General features: G+C 39.5%; 3 protein-coding genes across 7 annotated transcripts; 1 reads left to right on the forward strand and 2 right to left on the reverse strand.

Annotated features, from left to right (window-relative positions):
* Nucleotides 1-1621: 1621 nt before the first annotated feature.
* On the reverse strand, nt 1622-10790 carry LOC146698130 (uncharacterized). 2 transcript variants are annotated; one of them, XM_085473136.1, is made up of 5 exons: nt 10478-10790; nt 5673-5802; nt 4861-5027; nt 4320-4587; nt 1622-4151 (listed from the first exon to the last, which is right to left on the reverse strand). In XM_085473136.1, exons 1-5 carry the CDS (start codon nt 10535-10537, stop codon nt 3988-3990), a joined length of 789 nt encoding a protein of 262 aa, XP_085329262.1. In that variant the 5' UTR covers nt 10538-10790; the 3' UTR covers nt 1622-3987. The 2 variants fall into 2 exon arrangements, with proteins under 2 accessions (XP_085329262.1, XP_085329261.1); XM_085473135.1 differs by having other exon boundaries at nt 4861-5045.
* A 1948-nt stretch (nt 10791-12738) lies between these two features.
* mrs2 (magnesium transporter MRS2) lies at nt 12739-24170 on the reverse strand. Of its 2 annotated transcripts, XM_085473130.1 has the most exons (13): nt 24002-24170; nt 23176-23557; nt 22480-22544; nt 21915-21951; nt 21416-21528; nt 17596-17757; nt 17348-17478; nt 17098-17214; nt 16676-16745; nt 16248-16330; nt 14883-15000; nt 14668-14781; nt 12739-14526 (listed from the first exon to the last, which is right to left on the reverse strand). In XM_085473130.1, exons 1-13 carry the CDS (start codon nt 24161-24163, stop codon nt 14467-14469), a joined length of 1614 nt encoding a protein of 537 aa, XP_085329256.1. In that variant the 5' UTR covers nt 24164-24170; the 3' UTR covers nt 12739-14466. The 2 variants fall into 2 exon arrangements, with proteins under 2 accessions (XP_085329256.1, XP_085329255.1); XM_085473129.1 differs by lacking the exon at nt 24002-24170 and having other exon boundaries at nt 23176-23986.
* LOC146698132 (integrin beta-1-B-like) lies at nt 18769-21456 on the forward strand. Of its 3 annotated transcripts, none has more exons than XM_085473134.1 (7): nt 18769-18860; nt 19038-19303; nt 19534-19744; nt 19855-19984; nt 20135-20438; nt 20538-20665; nt 21099-21456. In XM_085473134.1, the coding sequence occupies exons 2-7, from the start codon at nt 19050-19052 to the stop codon at nt 21128-21130; spliced, it is 1059 nt and encodes a 352-aa protein (XP_085329260.1). In that variant the 5' UTR covers nt 18769-18860; nt 19038-19049; the 3' UTR covers nt 21131-21456. The 3 variants fall into 3 exon arrangements, with proteins under 3 accessions (XP_085329260.1, XP_085329257.1, XP_085329259.1); XM_085473131.1 differs by having other exon boundaries at nt 18772-18860; nt 20538-20779; XM_085473133.1 differs by lacking the exon at nt 18769-18860 and having other exon boundaries at nt 19035-19303; nt 20538-20779.
* Nucleotides 24171-24677: the final 507 nt, after the last annotated feature.

A 24677-nucleotide genomic window follows, 5' to 3' on the forward strand; every position in this document is an offset into this window, starting at 1 on the left:
TTGTCTTATTTCAAAATAAGAGCGTCATGCTTACCATAACAATAGTTTTGTTATGCAGGTATTAAAATATGGTTACACACACACAAACACACACAAACACACAAACAATAAACCACACCCAGCCCCCCACTCTCCCGTTTTCCCCTCACAAAACTAAAATAATTCAATGAAACCTTTTAGTATGCAACAACTGGAAATTAATAGTTACAATAGTTCATACAAAACGATTTTTGTTAAAATTACCCCTCATAAGTAGTATAGTCTATTCACATTATGGACATTGTTACTATTATACTCACCAAGCTTTCAAATATGTAAAATATGTCGGACATACAAAGATTAAGGAACTCATCACAGACTCTCATGGCCAGCTCTTCCACATAGAACACTTATAATCAGTGTTTCGGTTCACAATTGACCTGCTGTTCAGCTGTGCATAAATGATACCTTTCATGAGTAACTAACACACAACAATAAATATTATGTTCCAGCATAAATCAGTGTTTAAGTACCCAAACCTGCAATTGCACATTATTCCAAAACTGACATTTCAAAAAAGATGCTCTATTTGTCTGTGAAGCTTTTGAGAAAGCTTTGTCTACCTTTCTTTAACATGTGTTACAGGCTGTTTTGGGTTCACATCTGACCTGCTGTTCAACAATTTGAAGAAGAAATTGAAAGTTTACACACAGAAAAATACCACTACTGAATGAAACAACACAGCTGTATAGAAGAAGTGTATCAATCTCACTTTTGGTATTAAGTCAAGAAAAAGGAACTGCCTATTTAGAAACTATTTAAAACCAAATGCTAAATCATGCACTTCTTTTTATGAGTCTTCTCTTAGTCATCCTTCCTTTTTGCAAACAATGTTATGGTTAAAATGATGCCCAGTGCTAACAGTGTATTGTGTGCACACTGTGGGAAACACAGCACATCTCAATCTGTGGTTTTTATTTCTCATCTTCCCCTCCCACTGATCTTCTGCATTCCTCACCAGTCATAGATATTCACATCAAGTGCCCCACCCATGTCAGATTCATATTAATTTATTTTATCACACTTTACTACCACTTTTATGCTATTAACTTATGTGCATGGCTCTACTTTCTATTCCTGCTTCTTTTCTACTACAGCCATCTTCTGTATACATAAAAAAAAACCAACCTTTTGTGCATCCACATGTTCTCCTTTTGTTTCTGAAGATCTTTAAAAACATCTGACCATATGACTCATTTCACATGCTGCTGACCAGGTTTGATATTGCAAACCTTTTTCTCACTTTTGCCTGCCTTTGTAAAAGAATGTTTGTTGAGACTTGATAGAAATGCTTTACTCTACATTTCAGATCAGCTGAACAAAAGCAACAAATAATAGCTTTTACCTGCAGCTGAATGTTCACTTTTTGGTTTTGTCTCACACAATAAAAACAAAATGCAAATCTGTGAGAACACGTGGGCTTCAAAATGATGCCCAGAAGGTGCTTAATTAACAAATAAACACAAAGATCGTGACCTTGAAGAAGATTTTAAGAGCACACATAATATTAAACCTGTCGTGTTGATGTGTGTATATGGGGAGGGGGGGCAGTATTGTTGAGAGACAGAGAAAAAACAGCCACTGCATTAAAGCCACAACTTTTATTCATTAGTGAACCTCATGAGATACACCAGCAACAAAGTTCTCTATTGGTCATCTTGGTAAGTTGATAATTGGCTGGTCCTCATACCTGTGTAGTTTATTTCTAAGAAGCAGGATTTCAGTCAGCTTCGATAAAAAATAAAACTGCAACATGTCTCCAATAAACTTTCTGTACTTTTATAATTTTTAGAAGCATTCATAAAGAAAAAGGACTTTTTAAAAAAAAAAGATGCTAGAAAATCTTTTAAAGAAATTGACAATAATCTAAAGCTCATCAAATGCACCAAGATACAAATAGGCATATAAAACTCAAGCTGAAGGCACAAAGAGGCTTCAACCACCAGTAAATACTGTACAATCCCAATAATGACGGACATATTTACCTACATTGTAGTCTAATTAAGTATAAATTATTACATGAAAATCATCTCTTTTATATATAATGCATGTAGATGATAGAAGAGAAAAGTTATTTTGTCTTTGCCAACAAGTGCTAACCTGTGGTATTAACCCTCTGGGTTTGTTTTTGTTTCACACAGAAGTTGTTCAACCACACTGGCATAGTAGATTTTAACTCCAAACTTGCAGTTCTGTACAGCTCACAGTTCAAAGTATGAAACTAATACTTCAACCGCACTGCAAAGCAAAGGATATAATGTAACATGAGGCACTGAAGACTCAACAAATGTCACGTTATCAACAAAGAGTCACCGAGGTGGGTTAATGACTACATCTTCCTGTTTATTCTATGCACAGTGAATAGGTAGCTTGCAAATGCATTCAAATGTACTACTTGCTTTAAAATATTCATTTTTATTATGACAAACAGTAAGCAGTGTTCTTTGAACCATTACAGGCAGTAGGTAGCTGGTTAAAAAGCCATAAAAAGGCAAATTCCTAATAGGTTTATGAAAAGGGTCTACACACTTAAGTGCTGTCGAAAGGGAATAGAACCCTGTTGTCGTTATCTGCTTTGTGTATCTTCATTGGAGCCATAAAACATGCTATGCTGCTCTTGTTGCTTGAGGTAAAGTCTGAAAATCAGGAAATACATGTGTCAAACAAAGCACATTTACGCTTAAAAGAAACAGATTAGTTAAACAGACACAATTAACAACTCTCTAACCCTGCTAAGTTGATAAACTCTAAAGTGTAAAAGAGCAGTAAATGCTCTCACTGGCCTTTAAACCTTGAACCAACTATTATAGCTGTATACAGAGGACAGCGAGAAAGGAATGCGCTTTGGCTGTTGTCAGAAAACCTTGATCGCTTCTATGGTTTCTGAATTATAGTCATTAGCTTTGACTCCACCTGTCCACACGCTTGCAGCACTCAGTCACCAAAACCCCCCCAAAAGTCCTGAACATATTACATGTGTTCTAAAGATGCCTGAGGGAGTTTTACTAAGGCTGCCACACTGTATGAAGTCAAAGACAAATTGCTTAAAAATGGCTTACAGAAATATAATCTCTAAACATAAAAAAAAAAACTACCACAAATTTTTTTTTTTTTTTTTTTTTTTTTTTTACAAACAACAAAGCGTATCTATATTTGGTCAGTTCTGTAAGTGCCTGTGTGACAACAACAAATGTTTGTACCTGCAAAGTAACAAAATCTCTCAATGCAATACTGGGCAGCATATGAAAATGTTCATTCATGTAACCCCCCTCCCCCGCCCCGCACAAAAACCAAAACAAATTAAAGAAAGCATACAGAAAGTAAAAAGAAACACAGACCGTTTTTAACACAGAAAAAACAAAACACAAAAACACAATCTGACCTCAGAGGACAGAAAAAAAAAGTGTCAACTTTTTAAGGTCCATCTTAATACTATTCTTATACAGAATATAGTACCAGGCTGAACTGGGCTGGTTCAGCGTACATCCATCCAAAGGAGCAATCAATTTCTGGGTCACACAGAATCAGCTCTTGTCCAGCGTAGTTCATCTTAGGTCTAAAGGCACAGCGTCGGACCGTTTCATACTGACGACTCGCCAACACTACAATGATCCACTTCAGGATTTCATTCTTAAAACTTTGAATGGGTATTTACTCCTTCCTTAGCATGGGATGACAGGAAAGCATTTTAACAGTTTGACTTTATTTTATTATGACCCCTTTGTCACAAACACTGAACATTAAGTAGAAAGATAAAGTGGCAGCGGATGAAGTTGGGAATGGCGAAGGAAAAAAAAAAAAGACAGAACAAAGAAGCAGCACTGGAGAGGAGCAGAGGTGTCTACTTCAAACTTCATCAAGAAGAATCATCTTCAGCTGGTTATAGATCCATTTGAGTCTTAATAGGCAGGAGCCAAAATCCACCCTGCTTTGTTCTTATTAGTCAGTTCAGGCGTAGAACTCCTTGGTGGGTGCTTTGTGATATGCAGTTGCAGAAAGTTTGTTATCTCCCAGGTCGTAGCTACCTTCATCCTTCTTCTTCATGCGGTAGGCAAGGAGAGACAAGAGGGAAACAGCACAGAGGAATCCAATGACTCCGCACACTATCACAGCTGGAGACGGAAAAAAGAAATACGAAATTATTTTTAAAAAATAACATTTTTATAACAGTTATCTATACTTAACATTTCAGATTCTTCAACAGAAGTCTAAATTTTCTTGAAAACTCACTACTGTAATTTTGTAATGAACTGGTAAGACAGTAGAAACCTAGTCCTTACCTGCTAGCACCTCTTTTCTCTCCAGCAGGTTCTCAGAGGATACCTCCATAGAGTTCTCACCAAATAATCCTTCTCGATCAGCTTTGGTAAGAGTTTCATCAGACTTTTTGATAGGCTCTTCATATTGGGGATTTAACACATCCAGGCGTCTCTCCTTGCCAGAATTGATTACACCATCAGCTCTAGTACTGCCACTGGGAGGCACATTGGTGGTGCTGGGACTAGCATCCTTTCCAAACCAGTCAGCTGTTGGGCCAACACCAAGCCCCTATAAGGATATTAGCACAGTTTAAAAAAAATGCTGAGACATTATGTGGCTTTAGATACTTTCCATTTACCACTATTCACACCTTAAAGCGGTAGCAAATAAATCACAATTAGTTTCTCTGCTCCAAAATTAATCAACCTTAATATTTACTCTCACTATCACCAATTGAAATTAAAAGAATAAATATCCTTGTGTGTGCGATGAATCATCCTGAAGATGGACATAAGTCAGGCTTCATGAGGACATGAATCAAAAGGAACAGTCATACTTTACCTTGTCTCCATCAGGGAAAATGTCAGCCTCCTTCGCTGTAGTTGCTGGATCATGGCTGCGTGCCACTGTGGTTGGTGGGTTGTCTGGAGAGTGTACTGTAGGCTGTGGTTGACGCTGCTCTGTTTTGCTAGAGGGGCTAGGCAACGTCAGGACCATATCCCCGGCATCTGAATGGGCACGGGAAACTGAGAAATCACCAACACAAAACACTTCAGAGCATGTCTCTTTTCATTATTATAGAATAGTTGTTTTTTTTTTTAAATCTATTGGATTAACTGAAGGAATAGGACCGTTTTTCTTGGATAACGAGTTGACATCTGAGGTTACTTGGTTCTACAGCAGAGTCTGCCACAAATGTGGAAACAGTTCCTACTGCAAGTTTTATAACTTACTGAAATTCACCTGAACGTAATGCAGTTTTATATCACGCTGAATGTGCCACGACATCACTCACTACAGTTTACGCAGGTGAGTCATTCAAAGTCTGTGAGTTTCCAATAAAATGTCACCTGGTTCCACTGTATCACCTCAGGACAAACATCTGGTATATTGTAAGTGCATCTGTGTCTGAACATACAAGCACTTGTGGCTTACTTGTGTATTACTCACCAGCCTGCATGTATGATCGAGTGGAGTTAAATAATGTCTAATAATCTGTGATGAAGTTTCTATTTAATAAGCAATACAGGGAAAATATACATATAGATATATTACACACACACACACACACACACACACACACACACACACACACACACACACACACACACACACACACAGATAGATAGATATATATGCATACATATCCTTACCATAATCTCCAGATCCAGAGCCTGACCCACCATCATCACCATCTTCATCGTCTATAGGGAGGTCACCAGATGTTCGGCCCTCTATGTATAAGTCATCACTTGGGCTAAATGACTGGGAGAAGACAAAGAGCTGCCAAAAAGAAGGGGGGATAAAAACATGCAATTTTATTTAAGTAGGAGAGAAACGCACACATAGATTCACACAGAATTCCTTTCACTAATTGACAACATGTGGATCTCGCTACAGTTCTGGAGTAAGACAATACCTCTCACAACCAATGATGTATGCTGGCCAAATATGCAGCAGTGCATGCTGCTGTCTGAGAGTATTACATCCATACTATAGTATGTGCAGTAGATATAGGCTGTTTTCTTGATCATTTCACATGCTGTGGCAGTAATTTGTGATACTTTGCAGAACCACGCAGCAGAGAACTAAGTGTCTTTGAAAGGAGGAGGGATGAGATAAAGCAGCTTCAAAGACAACACAGAGAGCAAGCAAGTAGACGCACACATGGAAAGGGCCGCTTCACATATTAGATTGCACCTCGTGAAATCCTTCCGCCAACCCGAATGCTACACAGAGGAGTGTGATGAAAACCAGTGACCTTCTTTTCCCTTGATCTAAGGCCTAGGCAGACAGAAGGTAATGAGACGAGTGGCTCAAACACAACCGGAGATCACATGAATCAAAGAAAGACACTAACTGTGCTGAAATCGATAAAGAGCCAAAGAAAAAGAAGCTCAAACATATGCTGGTGTTAAGAGAGGGAGAGACACTCACACACAGAGACATGGATGAATATGGCCCATTGAGACCTGAAATATGTCTGGTATGTATACTACGCTTCCACTAACACAGGTGCTGAGAGAGGGTGAAAATAGGGAGAAAGGAAAGGAAGCACAGTTTAGTGTACTTCTCATAAGATACCTGCTCCAGAAAAAGGTTTTACTCCAATAAAAATTCACAAAATATGTTGTCAAAGCAACAGTTCTTTTCAAGTTAACACCATTTTTCTTTTGCTAACAAACCTTTTTATCAGTATGCAATAATGCAAGCAGCCCACAGAAGGGATACAGATATAAAATCTATCTGATCTGCAACTGTACACCTAACATTTAAGGTCATTCTGCAACATGTCACCAAGATACTGGTGTATTCATGTGAAGCATTAATAACACGTAAACCCAAGGGTGACTAAAATAGCAGAAGAGGTGCTGGCGTTCTCACCGACTTCAGCCAGAGATTAGAAGAGCAAAAGCTGTGACTGTCTGTGTCACATACACAATGAGAAATATACTCTATGCCTAGCTTGAGAATTATCAGGTTATAAGGCTATAATCAGACATCAGCAAACTTATGGTAGATGTATGCAAAATCTGTCCAACTATTTTAAAAGACCTCTAAAGACGTACCTTTTTTAACTGCTAACAGTCAAGTCTGAGGTCCATCACAGATTGGACAAGTTCTTTTATATAGCTGTTTTAACTATTGTTAGAGTTTAGTTCTGATTTTATTCTTATTTTCTGACTTCTTTTTAATCGTTATGTTTACTATGCTGTTTATGTGAGTTCTGTGTGTTGTAACTGGCTTCTTGGATTGCAGATGAGTGTGCCTGTAAAGCACTCTGGGTCAACGTCGGTTGTATTAAAATTAGCTACATAAATAACATTGACTTGATAGTCATACAAAAAAGTATTAGATCAAAGTGTTGTACTGTGTTTCACTGGCATTTATTTTACCAGACCAAATCCAGATGTTAACCACACGATTAGCTGAGTCAACACATTATCTTTTTAAACGGATCAATCAAATATTTTTAATTTAGAATTGATTTCACTAAATGCCATTAAGCTTTGACCTCCCACCTACTGGCAGTTTGTTTTCTGCTGACTCTGAATCAGTTCTCCTTGACAGATACAAGTTTTACACTGGGGTTTACTGGAAGATGTGATTTAGAATTTATACACATCTGGAAAGCATACGTATGCATGCAGGATTTACACACCCACTCTGTATATAACATTCTGATATCCTGGTGCTTTGTCACAATGAAGACAGTTTACTGGAAACAGCTGTATCACTCCACAGACTGAGTGTTGGTGGAGGGCAACATTAAAGCTGACAATCATCAAAGTCTTATTTTTTGTTTCTCCTTAGCTGATAGCTAGCTATATCCCCAGTGAGCTGCAAAGTAATGAGAGCATGGTCAGATCGAGAGTTAGTTTAGATAACAACGAAAAGCACACAACAGATCTGTCATCACTTGGATAGCAGCAGCAGCAGCAGCAGCAGAGTGCTGTGTTGAAGGTGGTGTATGTTTGACTAAGGCATAAAAAGAATAAAATGTCCACAGACATTAAGTAGCTGTAGCCTGTAAGGACAAAATTATCAGATGCCAAGAGAAAATGAATATTCCTCTTAAAACTTTAGTGATCAGACAGAGTTTGGTAATGCAGTCTTTAGTGATGCCAACAGGCAAAATGTGACACAATATCTACTTCTGTCTTACATGTGATTGTTATGTCCTTAATTCAGATTACAGTAATTTGAAACTGCTGACCAGAGACTACAGGTCCCAGTCCACTCCATGTACGCAAAGACCTAATATAGCTTTGTCCATTAGTTGTGTGGTGGTCAAAGAACAGTCAAGATAATCAGTGATATGTGGTTAAAAATAAAAAATATATACTGAAAAATAAATAAATAAATACAATAAAAACTCTCCAAGGGCATGCTAACACTGAAAGTCAAACAAACTGCTACAGCAACTCATCAAAAGAAAAACCTCTTGCAGCTAATCGCATGTGTACAGACTGCCTTTGACACACAGAACAATGTTGTGACTAATGCTGATTAACTGAGAACACATATCTTCCGCCCCACCAGGCTTTTTAGTTCTCCACAGCAGCAAGTGTCAAACTACATAGTTTATATTCATGTTCTTTTGTTTCTAAACGTTTTTTTCCTTCCTCACATGTAGGCGTTTCAGTGGAGTGCTTTTGAAGCCCTACGAAAATCGTCATTAATAGCACCGTGAGGAGGTGTTACCCTTTTCCTCTCGCTCTTAGCATTTGGATGAAAAACTGCTCATATCCCACGCAGCTGCGTGCTTGCCTGGACTAGCCCAGTGGAACTCGCTGTTACTCATCCATCCAGAAAAATGACACAACTACCAGATCACAAACTGTCAAAGGAAGAAAGCCTGTTTAAACATTCATCCTTTGGATTGGAGCAACGTCACTGACTGACTAACCAGTAATTCTACAGCCACACTCATGGGGCGATCGTGGCTCAAGAGTTGGGAGTTCGCCTTGTAATCGGAAGGTTGTCGGTTCGAGCCCCGGCTTGGACAGTCTCGGTCGTTGTGTCCTTGGGCAAGACACTTCACCCGTTGCCTACTGGTGGTGGTCAGAGGGCCCGGTGGCGCCAGTGTCCGGCAGCCTCGCCTCTGTCAGTGCGCCCCAGGGTGGCTGTGGTTACAATGTAGCTGCCATCACCAGTGTGTGAATGGGTGGATGACTGGATATGTAAAGCGCTTTGGGGTCCTTAGGGACTAGTAAAGCGCTCTATAAATACAGGCCATTTACCATTTTACACTTGGGGACACAGATAGTTTGGATGTAAGATGTAGCCCATCACACCCAGCAATTTAAGACTGGAGTCTGTGTATTAGTGGTATGACATGAAGACGAATCAAAGCATCTGCGGATCAAAGTATGAGATGACACAAATTAAAGTTAAGCAGAAAAAAGGTTTGTTTGTTTTTTGAGTGGCCACACCTGTTTACAAGCTATTATATTCAGAGATTACAACCTGTGGGGCCTTAAAGCAGGACAGGAATGCCAAGCTGTATTCATTTTCACCATATCCACAACTCCCTGAGTCCTACTAAGGGATTGCATGTCTCTTTCCTCTGCTACAAATATACACCAGAAGCAGTATCGTGTTTCAGTTCCGTCTCCTTTCACAATATACAGTCCATAAATCTTAAACAAACTGCATTTCTGCAGAGGTGGTGAGGCTCCCTGGCTCTCATTAGAGATTTCTTACAGTCAATAAATCACCAGCCTGGATATTTTTCATACTTTGTGACGATGAACAAAGCTCTGCTTCAGCCTGTCATCCCCAGGTGTTTTCCAGCTATAAAGCAGCCGCACATAGAGAAACAATGGAAGGGGTAAAGGAGGAGGATTTTGAAATACTCTTTTTTTTTTTCCTTAAACCACCTTGGTTAATATGAATGATTTCCTGGTTTAGAATTTGAATTTGCAGTATAACATTATAAAACGTGTGGGTGAGAAATTCAGGCCAGGTCTGGTTTAAATGTCAAAGCTGTGAGCTAAATGATGAACAGACTTTGGCCCTGTGTGAACTTGACACCAACTGGACGCTTGGCCTCGGTTTGAAAAGGCTGCTGAGGTCAAAAATCACCCAGCTTATAGATCCGGAGGTAACATTTATTTATGTTTTAAAAAGACGAATTCGTGCTGTTCACTTTAAAGGTACATTTAACGTAAATACATAATAATAATAATAATAATAATAATTAACACAGACAAAAAACTGAGGATATAACATTAAGAGTAATATTTTTATTTTATGTGTAAACTCTATGGGGTAGAACTCAAACAGTCCACATGAACATAACAAACGTTACCCAGGGCTGTCGTTTTCAAAAATATCTTAAAGTTTTAGCCTTCTCGGTTATTTTACATATTAAAGATAATTAATATGTATTTTTCCACTAATACGTCAACTGGAACATGTTTGAATTAAAAAACATTTAAGAAAAGCCACTTACTTTTCCACTGATTGGCCCAGTTGCCAGCCCGACGAGGAACAACCACCACAGATTCCCCATTTTAACTTCCAAAACAATTTAAAAAAAAACACGCTAGTTGAAAACGAGAAATTATATGTTGGTACAGTGAAAACGGTCAACTCGCTCTTCGGTGTTCAGTAGTACGGATAATTTGTTGTAGCGCTGTCGCTGTCGAGCCACTTCGTTAAATCTCAGTAAAGTTCCCGAGTGTGTCCCGGACTCGTTGTGAGAAGGACTTCGTCTGAAAAAGTTGTTTAGCCTGGTCGTGAAGCGTGGCTCTCTGCGGTGACGTCAGCACGCCGGTCCTTGACGACGGTAGTGGAGACGCACACACGAGCCGGAACCGTTGACAAGGTGACGACATTAGCTCAACTGCCTTACACCGAGGTTAATTAATAATAGGCTGAACGAGCGGCTTTTTCTTATTTACATTTTTAGTGTGGATATACGCTTTTTTAAATCCAGCAATTCATTTTGCCCTTTTTTGGAGGACTTGAGTCTAAGGCAAAGGCCATTTATCTCTATGTAATTCACATGAATCCTACTGTTCTATTGATGCCATATTTGCAGGGGCTGGGCAAACATTTCTTTTCAAAATGGACTCCCCTCCCTTGTGGCTATAAAATATGGTGATAAGCTTTTGTTTTGTTTTTTTTGTAGCTATTATGATTCTATTGCTAAAAAAAAGAGGTTTTTAACTTTTACTCCTTCCAAAACAAAATTTTAATGCCGCACATTTTCAGCCTATTTCAGGAGACAGAAGACAGGGTTTTACTCAAAATTGTGGTTTGATTAGAGCTGTCATGAAATGAAGTGGAGGGAGGTCAGACAGGAAGGTAAAAGCTCAAAGGGGGACACAACAGCAGGTTTGTTATCAGAAGTATTGCTTAATGTTTAAACAAATCAAACACAAACAGAAAAAAGTTTGATTCCTTCTTTTCTCTGCTGATTTATATAATTAATGATGTATAAGCTAAAGGTGCATTAACCTGTACCTCTCCTGTCTCATTAGAATGAAAAATGAAAACAGGACAACGCTGCTAACAACCACCAGGACAGGAGGCCCTATGATTACATCAAAGTGTAAATAGGTAACCAGGTTTCTGAAAAACATGTCAGAGCACACAAACCAGAGGGACGTGCTCATCTGAAAACATCCATTTCATGGCATGACTCAGATATCCTAGGACCTGAACTTGCTGGTTCCTTGTTACAGTCAGTTCAGTAAGTCAAGGCACATTTTTCAGATATTAGGGAGTCCATCAAAGTAACGGATTATCTTAATATCTCCGTTAAAGGGGAAAGAATGAAGCTCTCTGGAAGGTGAGACCACTGTTAAACAGAATGCAACAGGGGTGCCAAAAGATTATTGCCCTCACAGGCCGGTGTTTTAAATGGCAGCCGAGAAACCAAATGCCACAACTTCAGAGCCCTAGCTTTAACAACATTTCTATATTTGTCCCTGCTCGGACTCCTCTAAGCTTTCACCTTCTTGCTCTAAAATCTGGCCCTCTTCCACCTCACCTCCTGACAGCAGTATGAGTAAAATCCTATCTGCCACACCCAGCGCTCTGTCACACCATCCATGATCACTGTTACTGCCATGGGGAGCATGACCCAACAACCCATGTTTAGGTGAGTATTAGGAGTGCAGAATGGAGTTTAATAAAAAAAAAAAAAAAAAGGAAACAATATCATTTCATCATACTAAGATAAAAAATAAATAATTTTCCAAAAAGAATCTTCTAAACATTTATTTCAACTACTATACTTAAATTATCTAAAAACAAACAAACCAACCAACTATGAAACATTTATTCTTCTGGGTCTCAGGAGATTAGGAGCAATCATCACAGTATGGATTGATTTGAGACTAAACCATCTTTTGTGTGTTGGAATATACACACATAAATTTTACAACAAAAATAAGTTTCCCTTTGAGACATCGGAGAAATTAGCACATAGATCAGACGGAATAATTTCCAAAAACATAGATTTCAATAAAAACTTTATGATTCCATTGATTTTTATTGAAGGACAAGCTTGTTGTGACACACGGTGTGGTTCATGACTCCCTCTGGTGGAGAAAGGCTGTAATGACAACCAAGCAGTTTAAATGGCCGTTACTGTCAAATGCTTTACTCCCTTTCAAACCAACTCATATTTACAAAACATGAAGCCTAGTGTAGTTTCCAAACCTTGAAACCACTTAGGCAGTGAGGATATTTTGACTCCATGTGAGGTACCTCAATTAATATTAATAATAAAAAACATTATCCAGCCATAACAGTTCTTAATTTGACACAGCAAACCAAGGATATTAGTCTTATAGCCTAACAGTCCACATTAATAAAACATCTTCCCAAGTATTGCTCATCAGAAATCTGAAAAATCTGTCATTACATGCGCTCAGCTTTAAAGAAACTGATGTTTTCTACTTTGTTATTTATATCCATTTGTGTGAATTTTGTTTCACTGAGACATTTTTGCAGGTCAATGTCACAAAAGAAAAGTGGATCCACGTAATTCAACGTTCCCTGAAAATAATATATTTCAGAACAGAAAATAGAGTTAAAACACGCAGTAGTCAAGCTGACACACTCAACCAAAAAGAAATAAATCATGTAATAAATAAAAGCATTATCTTATGGGTGAACTCATAAGCTGTTATTATAACCTCCCCAATTCGTTAATAACCTGAAAACTCATCTGATTTAATTGGTGACCCTATGTTGGTATCCTGACCTTTGGCCTGGGAACCACTAATGCAAGACCTAATCTATGGCTTCAGTTGACATCATGCAGATACACCAAACCTTTCATCAACCAATTTATAATTATTTTTTATAATACTTGATTAAGTTTATAAATGATAAAGCTTCCCTTTGGTAAAAGCTGAAAACATCTTTAAAGTCACTCTAAACTCTGCATTTATAAGAAAAACAATGACATTTTTGAGCAAGTGCCTGTCGCTCATGTTGACACAAACACCATGCCACAAAGCTGCACAGTGTACTTCCTCCGGTTTAATAAAGGCAGAACATACAGAGTACAGAGGGACAGAGTCACAGGTTTACTGCTTCCACAGTGATATAAAGTTTTTTTTTCTTTGTTCTTCACCAGTGAAATGAAAGAAAGCACAACTCCACAATGAGATGATTATTATATGACCTGGCTTTTTTTTTTTTTTTTTTTTTTTTTTAAATACACATATATGGAGATGTGCAGTATTTCCCCACCACTTCCTCGAGGTGTGGGGTGGCGGTTCCTGCTTCAAAGAGTGCAGCAGAGCAAACAGGTGAAGACGTCACTGGACCCGGCAACAACGCTGTGCTCATTACTGTAAGTGCAAAGAAACCTGCTAATAGCAGTGAAGCTAGTCCTGACCAGAGCACTAGCAGCCGCTGATTACGTTACAGTTGCACCCACAGCAAGCACAGGACGGGCTTTGTCCTGCTGTTCCTGGCTCTGCAACACTAAGAAAACTCAAAGTTTTATCTGCACTGGACGTTGAAAGGAAAGAAAACAAAAAGATAAAAAGCAGAAATGAAAAATGACCGTCAGTCAAATGAAGGGAAACAGTGACACGCACACACTGGAGCAGAGTTTCTTCTGACATGCCCCAAACCAAAAGCAGATCTTCATGCAAGATGGATATCGTCCACACCTCAAAATTCGCTACAATTTTTTCCCTAAAATAATAATAATAATAAAAATCATATTCACATCATATAACTTCATGTGTGTTACGTGGTTGTCCATGCCATACCAGTGGGGCCCGCCCCACAGTTTGAGAACCACTGCACTATAGTCTCCAGAGATGTGAGCGTAATCTCAACCTCTGCTGTGGCCATGGGACAGTAAAACAATGAGGTGTGTTAAAAATAAAAATTCTAGCAGAAGTCTTTGCATCAAGTTAAAGAGGACCAAGAGCGCTGCGAGACAACCATCATCTGCGAGGTAGAACTTCATCTGACCCCAGCCTTGATGTCTGATGGTCTCATATTCCTCTTCCAAATTGGAGGGATCTGCATCACAGAGAGAAGAAATTATTTTTACGGATGCATTTCTCTGGATCAGTCCAGGGAAAGGTGTGCATAGTGTTACGCAGACTGGACTTTACAGGAACACATAACAAGGCACAGTGTCTGTGTATGCGTTTGCATTACTCGTGGGGGTACTGAAGTCTCTAGATGCCGTCCCAAAAATGATAAAAGTCGCCTCCATATCAGCCCACTGCCCAAGAACATGAAACCTGTTACCAGCCAGAAAGCGCGGGGGTCCTGTAGGGGAGAGACACAGGCAGAGCAGTGCATAAATATCTGTTCATAAACATTAAGCACTAGTTACAACTATTAAAAGTATTGATCAGAAGTTGTCTCACATCTTCGAAAGCTGTTGTCAAATTCATTCCAAACGCCACACCTATTAGGCCAAATAAGGAAAGGGAGAAGGACCCCATGGTCAGCTGCAGATTCAGTCGCATCATCACGTTCCGGTGGCTGGAATAAAGCACACAGTGCTCTCAGTGGCTGCAAGAAATCATACAAAACAAGAGAACGCCTGATCTGGCAGAGAGGTGTGGGATGCCAGATCAGGCGCCCCCCCTTCCGGCTCTCTTCTCTTTTGTCTTACTTCTCGCTATCACCTTTTCTATCCCTTTGAAGAAGTGAGGCTCTTTAAATATTAAAGAGGTAAGTATTACTTTTGTTTTGCAGTGAATTGATAGAAGAAAATAATTTAGAAAACTAAACAAAAGAAAGTAGAAATAACAGTGACACACTCCTGATCAACCCTCGCAGGGCCTCCTTGGATGAGGGTGTCTAGTGATAATGGCTGAAACACCCAATGAATCCAAGGTCCACCACTGATGATGGGTCCCAAGTTATATATTTCTGTAATTCAGACACACTGTTGAAATAGCACTTCAGTTTTGTCTCATTTTATTTATTTTGTAAAAATGTGTACTGAAACTTCTGTACTGTGGCAGAAAAGGTAGTTTTGCTGGTTTTCCTTATGAGAACAAAGTGGGTTGCATGTCGCCCTCGATATAAAATGAGTCTCACATTCCTAACCTAGACGATATCTGACATCTGGGGAAAAAAAAAAAATGCTAATTAGTAACAAAACTGGGTATATATTAGGAAAAAAGAGAAAAAAAAAGGCATCCCACAGATGGTAAGTGTCTCTGAAATAACTTCTATTTTGAAATAATGGATGCCATCAGCTTATTATCAGCAGGCGTGTGTGTGTGTAACTGCACATGGCAGGAGTAACGAGCACGTTTGTGAAGGCGCCACTGTTTCTGAATCACATTTACAGTCCTGTGAAAGAAGAACATTCTGACAGGCGACTATCCAGTCGTGCGCCCAAAACTCTCCTTTCACATGACTGTACTTATTTTGGAGCAACATTTACTGTAATTCAGATAAAAATCTTTTAAATACGACCTTGCCTTCTTCAGGATGACAATACCAAACCGCAATCTGGACGTGTTAGAACATCCCCCTAGCTCACAAAATTCCACACGAGTACAAAGATGCATCAATTTTTAGTAAATTTAATTTTTCTTGTTAAATTGTAGATGGCAAAGCATTTTTTTTGGGGGGGGGACTGAATAAGATCAAATTCAATCTTCAAAAATAATGGCTTGTTAAGCCTCATTATCAGTGTTTTGAGTTTGTTGCTTCTCAAAAACATCAGTCTATAGTGTGCATGTATACATAATGTATAGCCAATTTGTACGTACCTGTCCAGATTGATAAAGATTACACTCTCAGAGTCGTCTATCAGACCCTTCAGCTCTCTGGCTCTGTTCCCAAGTTCCTCGGCCTGTGTGAAGTATTTCACGGTCAATATGACAACAATTGTACAACCTACACCTTACTGACAGCCCATCACAACTGCCACAGGTAACATGTAAAGTGTTTCAGTGCTTCGGATATTAAACTAAAATAGAGGCAAAGAAATAAGTAATCACCATAGCAGAAGCATAAATGGGTATAAATGCTTAGATGAAAATAAAAAAATAAAAACATACGAAGTGGTCGTGGCTTGATGAAATCTATGACAAATGTGTCCTATACAATGTGTGAGCATGCAGCCTTTACCAAGACTTTTGCATAATTGCAATATTTGTTGATCATGTTAAAACTCGGGAATTTAAAGTACAGCTACCTGCATATAATAATTCTCCAATAAAAGCTCCATCTCCTCAGCGTGGTCAATACCCAAACTGCTCTCTTCACTAAAAAGGCAGACAGACATGAGGTTATATACAAAATAGAAGCACACAAGTTGAAGAGAATGGATAGATGGATGAAAAATAGAAGTACAGCTGGGCCTGGCAGTTTGGGCAGAATTAATTTAATTTGAAAAAACAAAACAAAAACCCACATACACAGAAAAAGGTTAACCTGTAACGTATGATCTGCAGGTGAGTGAAAACAGACTGGAAACAGACTTTGATCCTTGGCAACTCAACAAATTCGTGTCTTTCTTTTTCAACATGCTTCACCACTGACTGGGGATTTCCAACTATTTTTAAGATACTGTGTTCAGCACCCATATACATGTGTCTGAGTGCATGTGTGACATACAAAACTCTTGGGTCTGTCCATTTTGTGAGACAGAACTCTTCAACCGTCTCATCCTCATCCAAGACCTTCAGCATGGAGTCCTTAAACATTTTTATGTCTGTCTCCAACTCTGATAAGCTGTAACAGGCGTGAGAGAAGGGAAAACTTACAAGACTGTAAATCTTTAGGCTGAAAACTTCCATTTACATATATGCCAGATGCCATTAATGACTTCTTCAAATACAATTACATGTCTTGAGTGATTCATTACCTCTTGCTATTCTGCAGAAGTACATGTAGTTTACTTCTATCAGCAGAAAGGATTTTAGGGTCTACGAGGGATTCCAGCGTATCCAATATGACTGGTTCAACTTCATTCAACCGGGCTTGCAGCGTGTTTACCTGTTGACACAGATAATACAAAGCTTCAGGTGTGTGTCCTTGACTTTCATTCAGGCTTTATCTAGGTTAGACCACGCTTAATTACACAAGCACTCTGTCTGGTCTGATCGGTTTCACCTTGTGCTGCAGGATGGCTTCCAGTGCTCTGAACTCGAAGGGCAGAGTGTGCGTCTGTGACGCTAGCTGGGGGGCGAGCTCCAGAACTAACCAGCGCTCCAGTCCAAGACCACGAAAATCCAAGACCATAAGAGACTCCGGGGTCAAGATGGCTTTCAAGGCCTGAAAAGACAGCGAGTAGAGGTTATGGGCTAGAGCTTAAACAAACAGACGAGGACAAAATTATTACCCTCCCTATTAAATATAACAGAAATTTTCTGTTATATTTAATAGGGAGGGATTTTCAGTATAACATTTCCAAATACACCAATTGTCTTTTTACTAAGTATTAATTATTTCTAGCTCCACACAATAAATTATTTCAGAAAAAAAAATATTAGTGTCAATATTATTAGTATTACACACAGAGGATGCTTCAGAGTGTGTGTGGAACTGGGAATTTCGTCAAGGTGGAAGGAATTAAGCAAAAACAGAAAGCCTCAAGCAGTCACCAGTAAACCTGGGTCTTCCAGCAAAACATACGTTCTCCTGGTGAAGAACAACCTCCAGAAGACTAAAGTGAACATTACTGACTGGCTTGTAAAAAGCTCCAACTTGAACGCTAACGAAAATCTGTGGGGTGAACTGAAGACAAGGGTCCATAGCAGAAGATCATTAAATCTGCAGGAGCTTAAGAGATTCTCTAAGGAAAAAATGGGCTGTGAGACTTACTCACAGGACACAACTGACTATTAGCATCAGTGAGACTAGTAATTTTAATCCTGGTTTATGTCAATAGTTTTATTTCTTTGTGCAAATTAAAATAATGTAAGCAACCAAAATGAAACTAGGACGTTTCCCGTGTTGCAATTTCCTTGCTTTGTTTAACAGCCCTTGGGAAATGCTGAAAAATAATAATAAAATTTCCACAGGGAGGGCAAAAAAGTCTGTCCTCATCCACATACTCTGATCCAAAGAGTGAATGTTTAAAATATGCTTTTTTGTTAAAGACTCCATGGCTGAATTTCCTTTAAAGGCTTTGGAGACATGACATGGCGCCCGGTTAACGTTTTACTGTTAACATGTCAGTGCTCTGTTTGACTCTGAACTGTAAATATTTGTGGTTAGAGATTTGAAACTTGAGCACCAATCAGGATCTAGTTGTGCCTCCCTGGTCCTGAGTCCCACTTAGATACCGCCAACATACAACTGTGAATGGTCAGCATGTCACAGCCTGCAGAGACCTCACGACGACATAACAGAGCTGAAAACTTTTAGTTCTTCAGGTAATGAAGCATTCTGTGTGTGTACATTTGTTTATGTAGCACATAACTACAAGCTTGTATTGCAGTAACTGCAGTCTCAGTCACTTACTGATCAGTCCTTGCTTATGTTTGCTTTACACTTTATTTCCTCTAATTTTAGACTGAAACATATCTTCTGTGGTTTCTACCCTTGTACAGTCAGGACTAACGATGGCTGTGAAGCTGTCCCATCTCTTCTTGCTGCTGGTTATGCCGAGTTTCAGTTTGACCAGTGGACAAAAATGCTCCACATCTGACTCCAGCTGCAATCAGTGCATCCAATCCGGCCCTGAGTGCGCTTGGTGCACTGCCCCCAACTCTAACATTCACTGTCATACTGTGAAGGGGCTGCAGAGAGCTGGCTGTCATAAAGGTCATATATATAAACCTCAAAGCAGTGTGCAGGTCATCAGGAATGACAGCAGGTAAGCTGTTTTAAATACCTCTTTAGTCATTAAAGGACACCTGACAGTTTTTTAGTGTTCCATACAAAAAAAAGAAAAAGAAATTAACCTTCCAAAGTTTTCTTTTGTTTTTATTAATATGAAAGTTTCAGATTGGATTCAAATATATTTTGGAACAGAAGAGGGCCTTTGTTATGATGTTAAAAAAAAAATCTTACAATGTTATTTCTTGTGATTCTGAACTTCTGCAGAACAGACATAGCAGATGCCAAAACCATCTTCCTGCAGCCCCAGGAGCTCGCCATTCATTTGAGGCCAGGTGTGAGCCAGTCCTTTCCTCTGTCAATCTCTATGCCAAGTGATCATCCTACCACAGACCTGACTCTAGACACCAGCAACGTGCCAGCTGGTCTCAACATCACATTCAGTAGCATAACTACAGGAAACCCCTTACTCATGCAGGTCAGAAAAAGAAATCCTGTCCAACACAGTCTCTTGCAGAAAGAAAATGTTCCTTCTTGTTTGTCCCCCAAAATCAAATTATTCGAACAACAGTTCCTCTGGCGCTGCAGGTAACTGTGGAAGCAGCACAATGTCCCAGTAAGAGTGACATCTCAAACCAGAACAGCACTGGACCCTGGTCTGTCCAGATCACACCCAGAGGCTTTGCAAAGAGTGTGGCGTTGGAGGTAACTTTGCAGTGTAAGTCTGCAGCAACTTGCTACGAGAAACATTTGAGTCTGAAAACCTAAAGCAAGTCTTCATGAGACTGTTAGAAAATTGAGAGTTCAATAATTCAGCTCATTTTTCTTCAGTGTGATAATAACATTAAAAATCTATTTGCTTCACCAGGTCAGTGTAGTTGCACTGAAAACAGAGAGGAAAACAGTCCCACCTGCAGCAGCCACGGGACCCTCGTGTGTGGGCGTTGTGTGTGCTATCAGCCTTATGTTGGAAACCTTTGTCAGACTGACATAACTTCCTTTGAGTCAGAAAATGAAGACTCCTGTCGCTCACGCCCTGGCGCCCCGGTGTGCAGCGGCCGGGGTGTGTGTGTGTCGGGCATGTGTCACTGCAACCAGCGGGAAAATCCAGAAAAGATACGCGGACAATTCTGTGAGTGCACAAACTTTGACTGTCCATACCACGAGAACAGGTAAAAACAAAAAGTTGCCACGAGTTTGTATATAAAATATACCGATATAAAGTTATCACACAGCTTCACAGTTAAAACACTACATTTTTAATCTGACAGAATATGCGGAGGCAATGGGATATGCGAGTGTGGAATGTGCCGCTGTTATGCGAACTGGACAGGTAGTGACTGCAGCTGCAGCACGGAAACTGCTTCCTGTGTGGCAAAAAACCAGCAGCTGTGCAACGGTAGGGGGAACTGCGTCTGTGGAAAGTGCCAGTGTTTGCCACAGTACCAAGGGCCGACCTGTGAGGACTGCCCTGTTTGTGTAGCACATTAGAGATGGGAGCAAAGATGAACACGTGAGACTGGATATTTATTTACTTCTTATACCGTACGATGTTTTGCAGACACTATCATTACTACAAGAAAATGAAGATATAGAAACACACCATCATCTGAACACTTTATAGACAAGAGAAGCAAGACTGCTTTAACACCGTATCCTCTATTTGTCTTCCACAAACTCTTCACAGAGCCAACATTGTGAAACTTTAACTTTAGTTAAAACTGTTTGCTAGACTTTCTGTATCACTGCTGGTTATGATGAATGAGCAGAGTGTGCATCTCCTCCTCTGAGTATAGTTCTTGAACTGACTGTGCCTTCTCATTCGTCATCAGGTGTGACAGAAAGTGTGGCTACCTCATCGTGACAACGGTGGAGATAAAATACGATGTGCTGAGAGAACAGAATTCATTCATTCTGTAAAATGATGAACCATGATGGTTCCAGAGGATGATAGATTGTAGGTTGGACTAACATATATATGATAACAGGATTTTTACTTTTCAAAAACATGATAAAGATCATCTTATTTTGATTGAAAGCAACATCTGAAAAATTAAACTCCAGTTTTTCGGCTCAGGTGCGGCTCATGCTACGCCTCCTGTGGTGTAAGAGGAGCGTGGCAGACAAAGGAAAAAGAAATAAAACATACCGCCATTCGTAAAATAATGCAGTTATTTCTAGCAGTGAGGCTGGTAGTGTGTTGGAAGCGTAGGTCTCTGGCTTGAAGACTTAACTCCTGGCAAAGCTCCGTCTTCTTTTTTTCTTGAAGAGAAAAACAAATAAGGAGGAGCAGAGGCACACATGTACATATAGTTGGGCCAATCTCTACACATGAAGTAGAGGTTGAAATACAACTGATTTTTACTCATGGATAACAGAAGTGAGTCACTGGTGGTAACACAACCCATTAGTGGCTGCTGCACAGGGGAAGTAACACAGAAACACAGCAGTGATGGACAAAAATGTGGTGCATGTCCAGTTCCACACATAATAAAAAGGATACGGAAGAGTACTTCAGGGACATGTTAAAAAAAAAAAGAAAGAAGAAAAGATCCCTATGCTCTGTCACAATGCCAGAGATAAGAGAATCATCAGTCTCAGTGCCAACAACATGTAAACATTAATGAGGTTAATTTCCTCACACTTACCAAATGACGTCACATTTCCCTCTTGGTCAAACTTCATCTGTCAAAGAAAGAAAACATGAAGCTGATTGGTTACATCAAGCAACCACATCTTCACTGCATTTTTGCACAGCGTTGAAACACAATTGTGTGAAATGTAAATAATAACAATAAATTACTTGAGCATTCCAAATGCTATGCTCATTTGTTTTTTTTAAATATCTATCCATCTCCACACACACGGCTGATCAAATGACAAGTTTGTTTGTTACTGTTGGGTTTTTTTGTTTTTTGTAACAAAACCTTATTTTTGATGCCAGCACCAAAATAATAAACAAATAAATAAATAAATAATGGTGTAAGCTGATGACAGGTCAGTAACCTCACAGGTGCTGAGTGTTTCTAAGGTAAAGATGGGGAGGATGTATGTTAAATTATAAACGTGTGAATGAAATCTACAGGTTTTGTAAACAAAATAATAAGATATTGTTTATTGCAGCAAGACAAAGTGACAAACCACATCCCAAAACCTTTCAAGTAGTATTAGCAACTATTAATTAATGACTGCTTAAATTAATTTCTCTCTTACCACTACAAATGCCGGAGCTACAGTGGAAGGAGGGGCGTCTGAGACTCTTCTGCAGATAAAGGACACTGTTCAAAGAAAAGACCAAGTTAAACCATGTGTGCAGGAAAGTATTTGACATGTAACGTTGAGCAGTACCTTGGACTACAGCAGAAAGACAATAGCTTGGTTCTCACCTGTATGTACAGAGCTTTGGGTCGGGATAATAAAGTTTAGAATTACAAACCTTAGCATACAATTCTTCATTATTCTAACTTAAAATGCAGTCAAGTGGAAAAGAAAAATTTAAAGGGACACTATGTATTCCTGTGAAAAACTCACTACATCCCATGATGGGCAGCAACAGTTGCTTCTCTAAGATCAGTGCTAATGTGTTTTCTTCTTGGCACTGTGTTAATATGCATCTAAATGCTCCAAACCAGCAAACTACCATAACGTCTGCTTTTATAGGGATGCTCACGCTTGCTGATGATTAGCTAATCAAATACATTTGATTAGCAGCAGCTGGCTGCTCATTACCCTCCTAACTCATATGAAAGCAGTAAAGGTGTAATTAGTCTCTTTTTTTACATGCTGTAATAGATAAAACCTTAGAATTGAAAGAGACTATTTTTACCATGACTGTAAAGACAACTATAGGTCACGTGGAATACTTGTATACTGTGGTCAGTATGAGCCAAATTAACTACATCATCTTACCAGGCCACACTACGCCTCTCTGCAGCAGGTTTCTCTCAGTTCTCACTGCAGCACACTGAGGTCTTCTGGTCTGACATGTGGATAAAGGCAGTGCTTGACTGACCAGTGAATTCAAGCAGACATCACTGTAGTTCCTGCTGAATGATCCCAGTCTTACATTTCCCTGTGGCACAGAGTGTCCCGTTGGACAGAACTCTGCAGCTCTGCTATAATAGCTGAGGGTTCTTGTCCCACCAAGTCGTGAGGAAAAAGGACCAAGAGAGTTTAAAAACCACTTTGGATGAAAGTTCGCACAGCCGGCCAGCAGCAACTTGTGCATTTTGATCTCCACACCAACGCAACACAAAGCCTTTACGCAGACCGCCATACTGGCGCTGGAGAGCTGATGTTCACCACAGGCAAGGGATTATACCAGGCACAGCAGCAGGGAAGGGAGGAGGATGAAATTAAGACACGCTTTAACTTCCATAAGCAAAGAAAGCTGCAAGCACCAAGTGTTTACAATCCTCTCATTAGTGGTGCCTCGGTGCCCTCCAGATGTTTGCCAAGCTATGTGTTAGACGAGACAGTCCTGACCCACAGGTACAACAAGAGTGAAAACTTCCGTTACATACGTTACAGTAACTTCACAGTACACATAAGTATCTCTCACGCGCACATTGCCTCGCTTTCACCTGCTTTTATAACTTTCTTCAACTTTGTCTCGCGGCTGTTTGTTATGCTAACTATCTTAGCTGCTGCAGTATAACAAACATGCTTCACTCACAACAGCCGACAAGTTTTAACGTGACAGTAAACGCAGACACGAGTATCACAGACAGGTCACCTGCCGATGCCTGTAAAGTGTCCCGAGTCTACATGTGCGGCTGTGTTTCAACCCGAAAACACAGCTCCCCGGCTTAACGTGATGACAGGAGGACAGAAGAGCACGGGCTCTCTGGACCATAATGCACCGCGGCGGCAGCGCAGAGCGCCGAAGATCGTCCATGATTGAGGTGATCACTCCGACTGAGAACCTTTCCATCAAACACACCCGTGGCTGTAGAAAAAGGTCATTGAAACACACAAAGAGGATTAATAAATACTGAGGCCACGAGCGATCCTTTTGCATTACATATAAAAGCCAGTATCCGCCAGGGAGAGACAAGTATGGGAAGTAAATAAAGGAACTAAATGTATGGAAGCTTGTTTCTGGAGAAGAATTCAATAAAATACATAAAATAACAGGTCGACTTACTCTGTAAGTTTGTTTTGCGAAACAAACTATGGTACGTCAAAATGCTGAAATTAGTTAAATACTAATATATTGTATTTTTAATAAATTATTAAATTTAATAAATTCTAATTATAATAAACTAGTCAAAGGCTGCCACAAAACGATTTAAAGTTTATTTGTTGTTGTTTTTTTATTTGACCGTTGTCTTATTTGAAGTATCACATTAATACTTCTGTTTCATGTATTGCCAGCTGTAACAAAGGATTTCATGAACTTAGCTATACAT

The sequence above is a fragment of the Copadichromis virginalis genome, linkage group LG11, assembly GCF_057382275.1.
Source record: "Copadichromis virginalis isolate Kocher_CV1m ecotype Utaka linkage group LG11, C_Virginalis_male_GT1.1, whole genome shotgun sequence".
Taxonomy (NCBI): Eukaryota; Metazoa; Chordata; class Actinopteri; order Cichliformes; family Cichlidae; genus Copadichromis; species Copadichromis virginalis.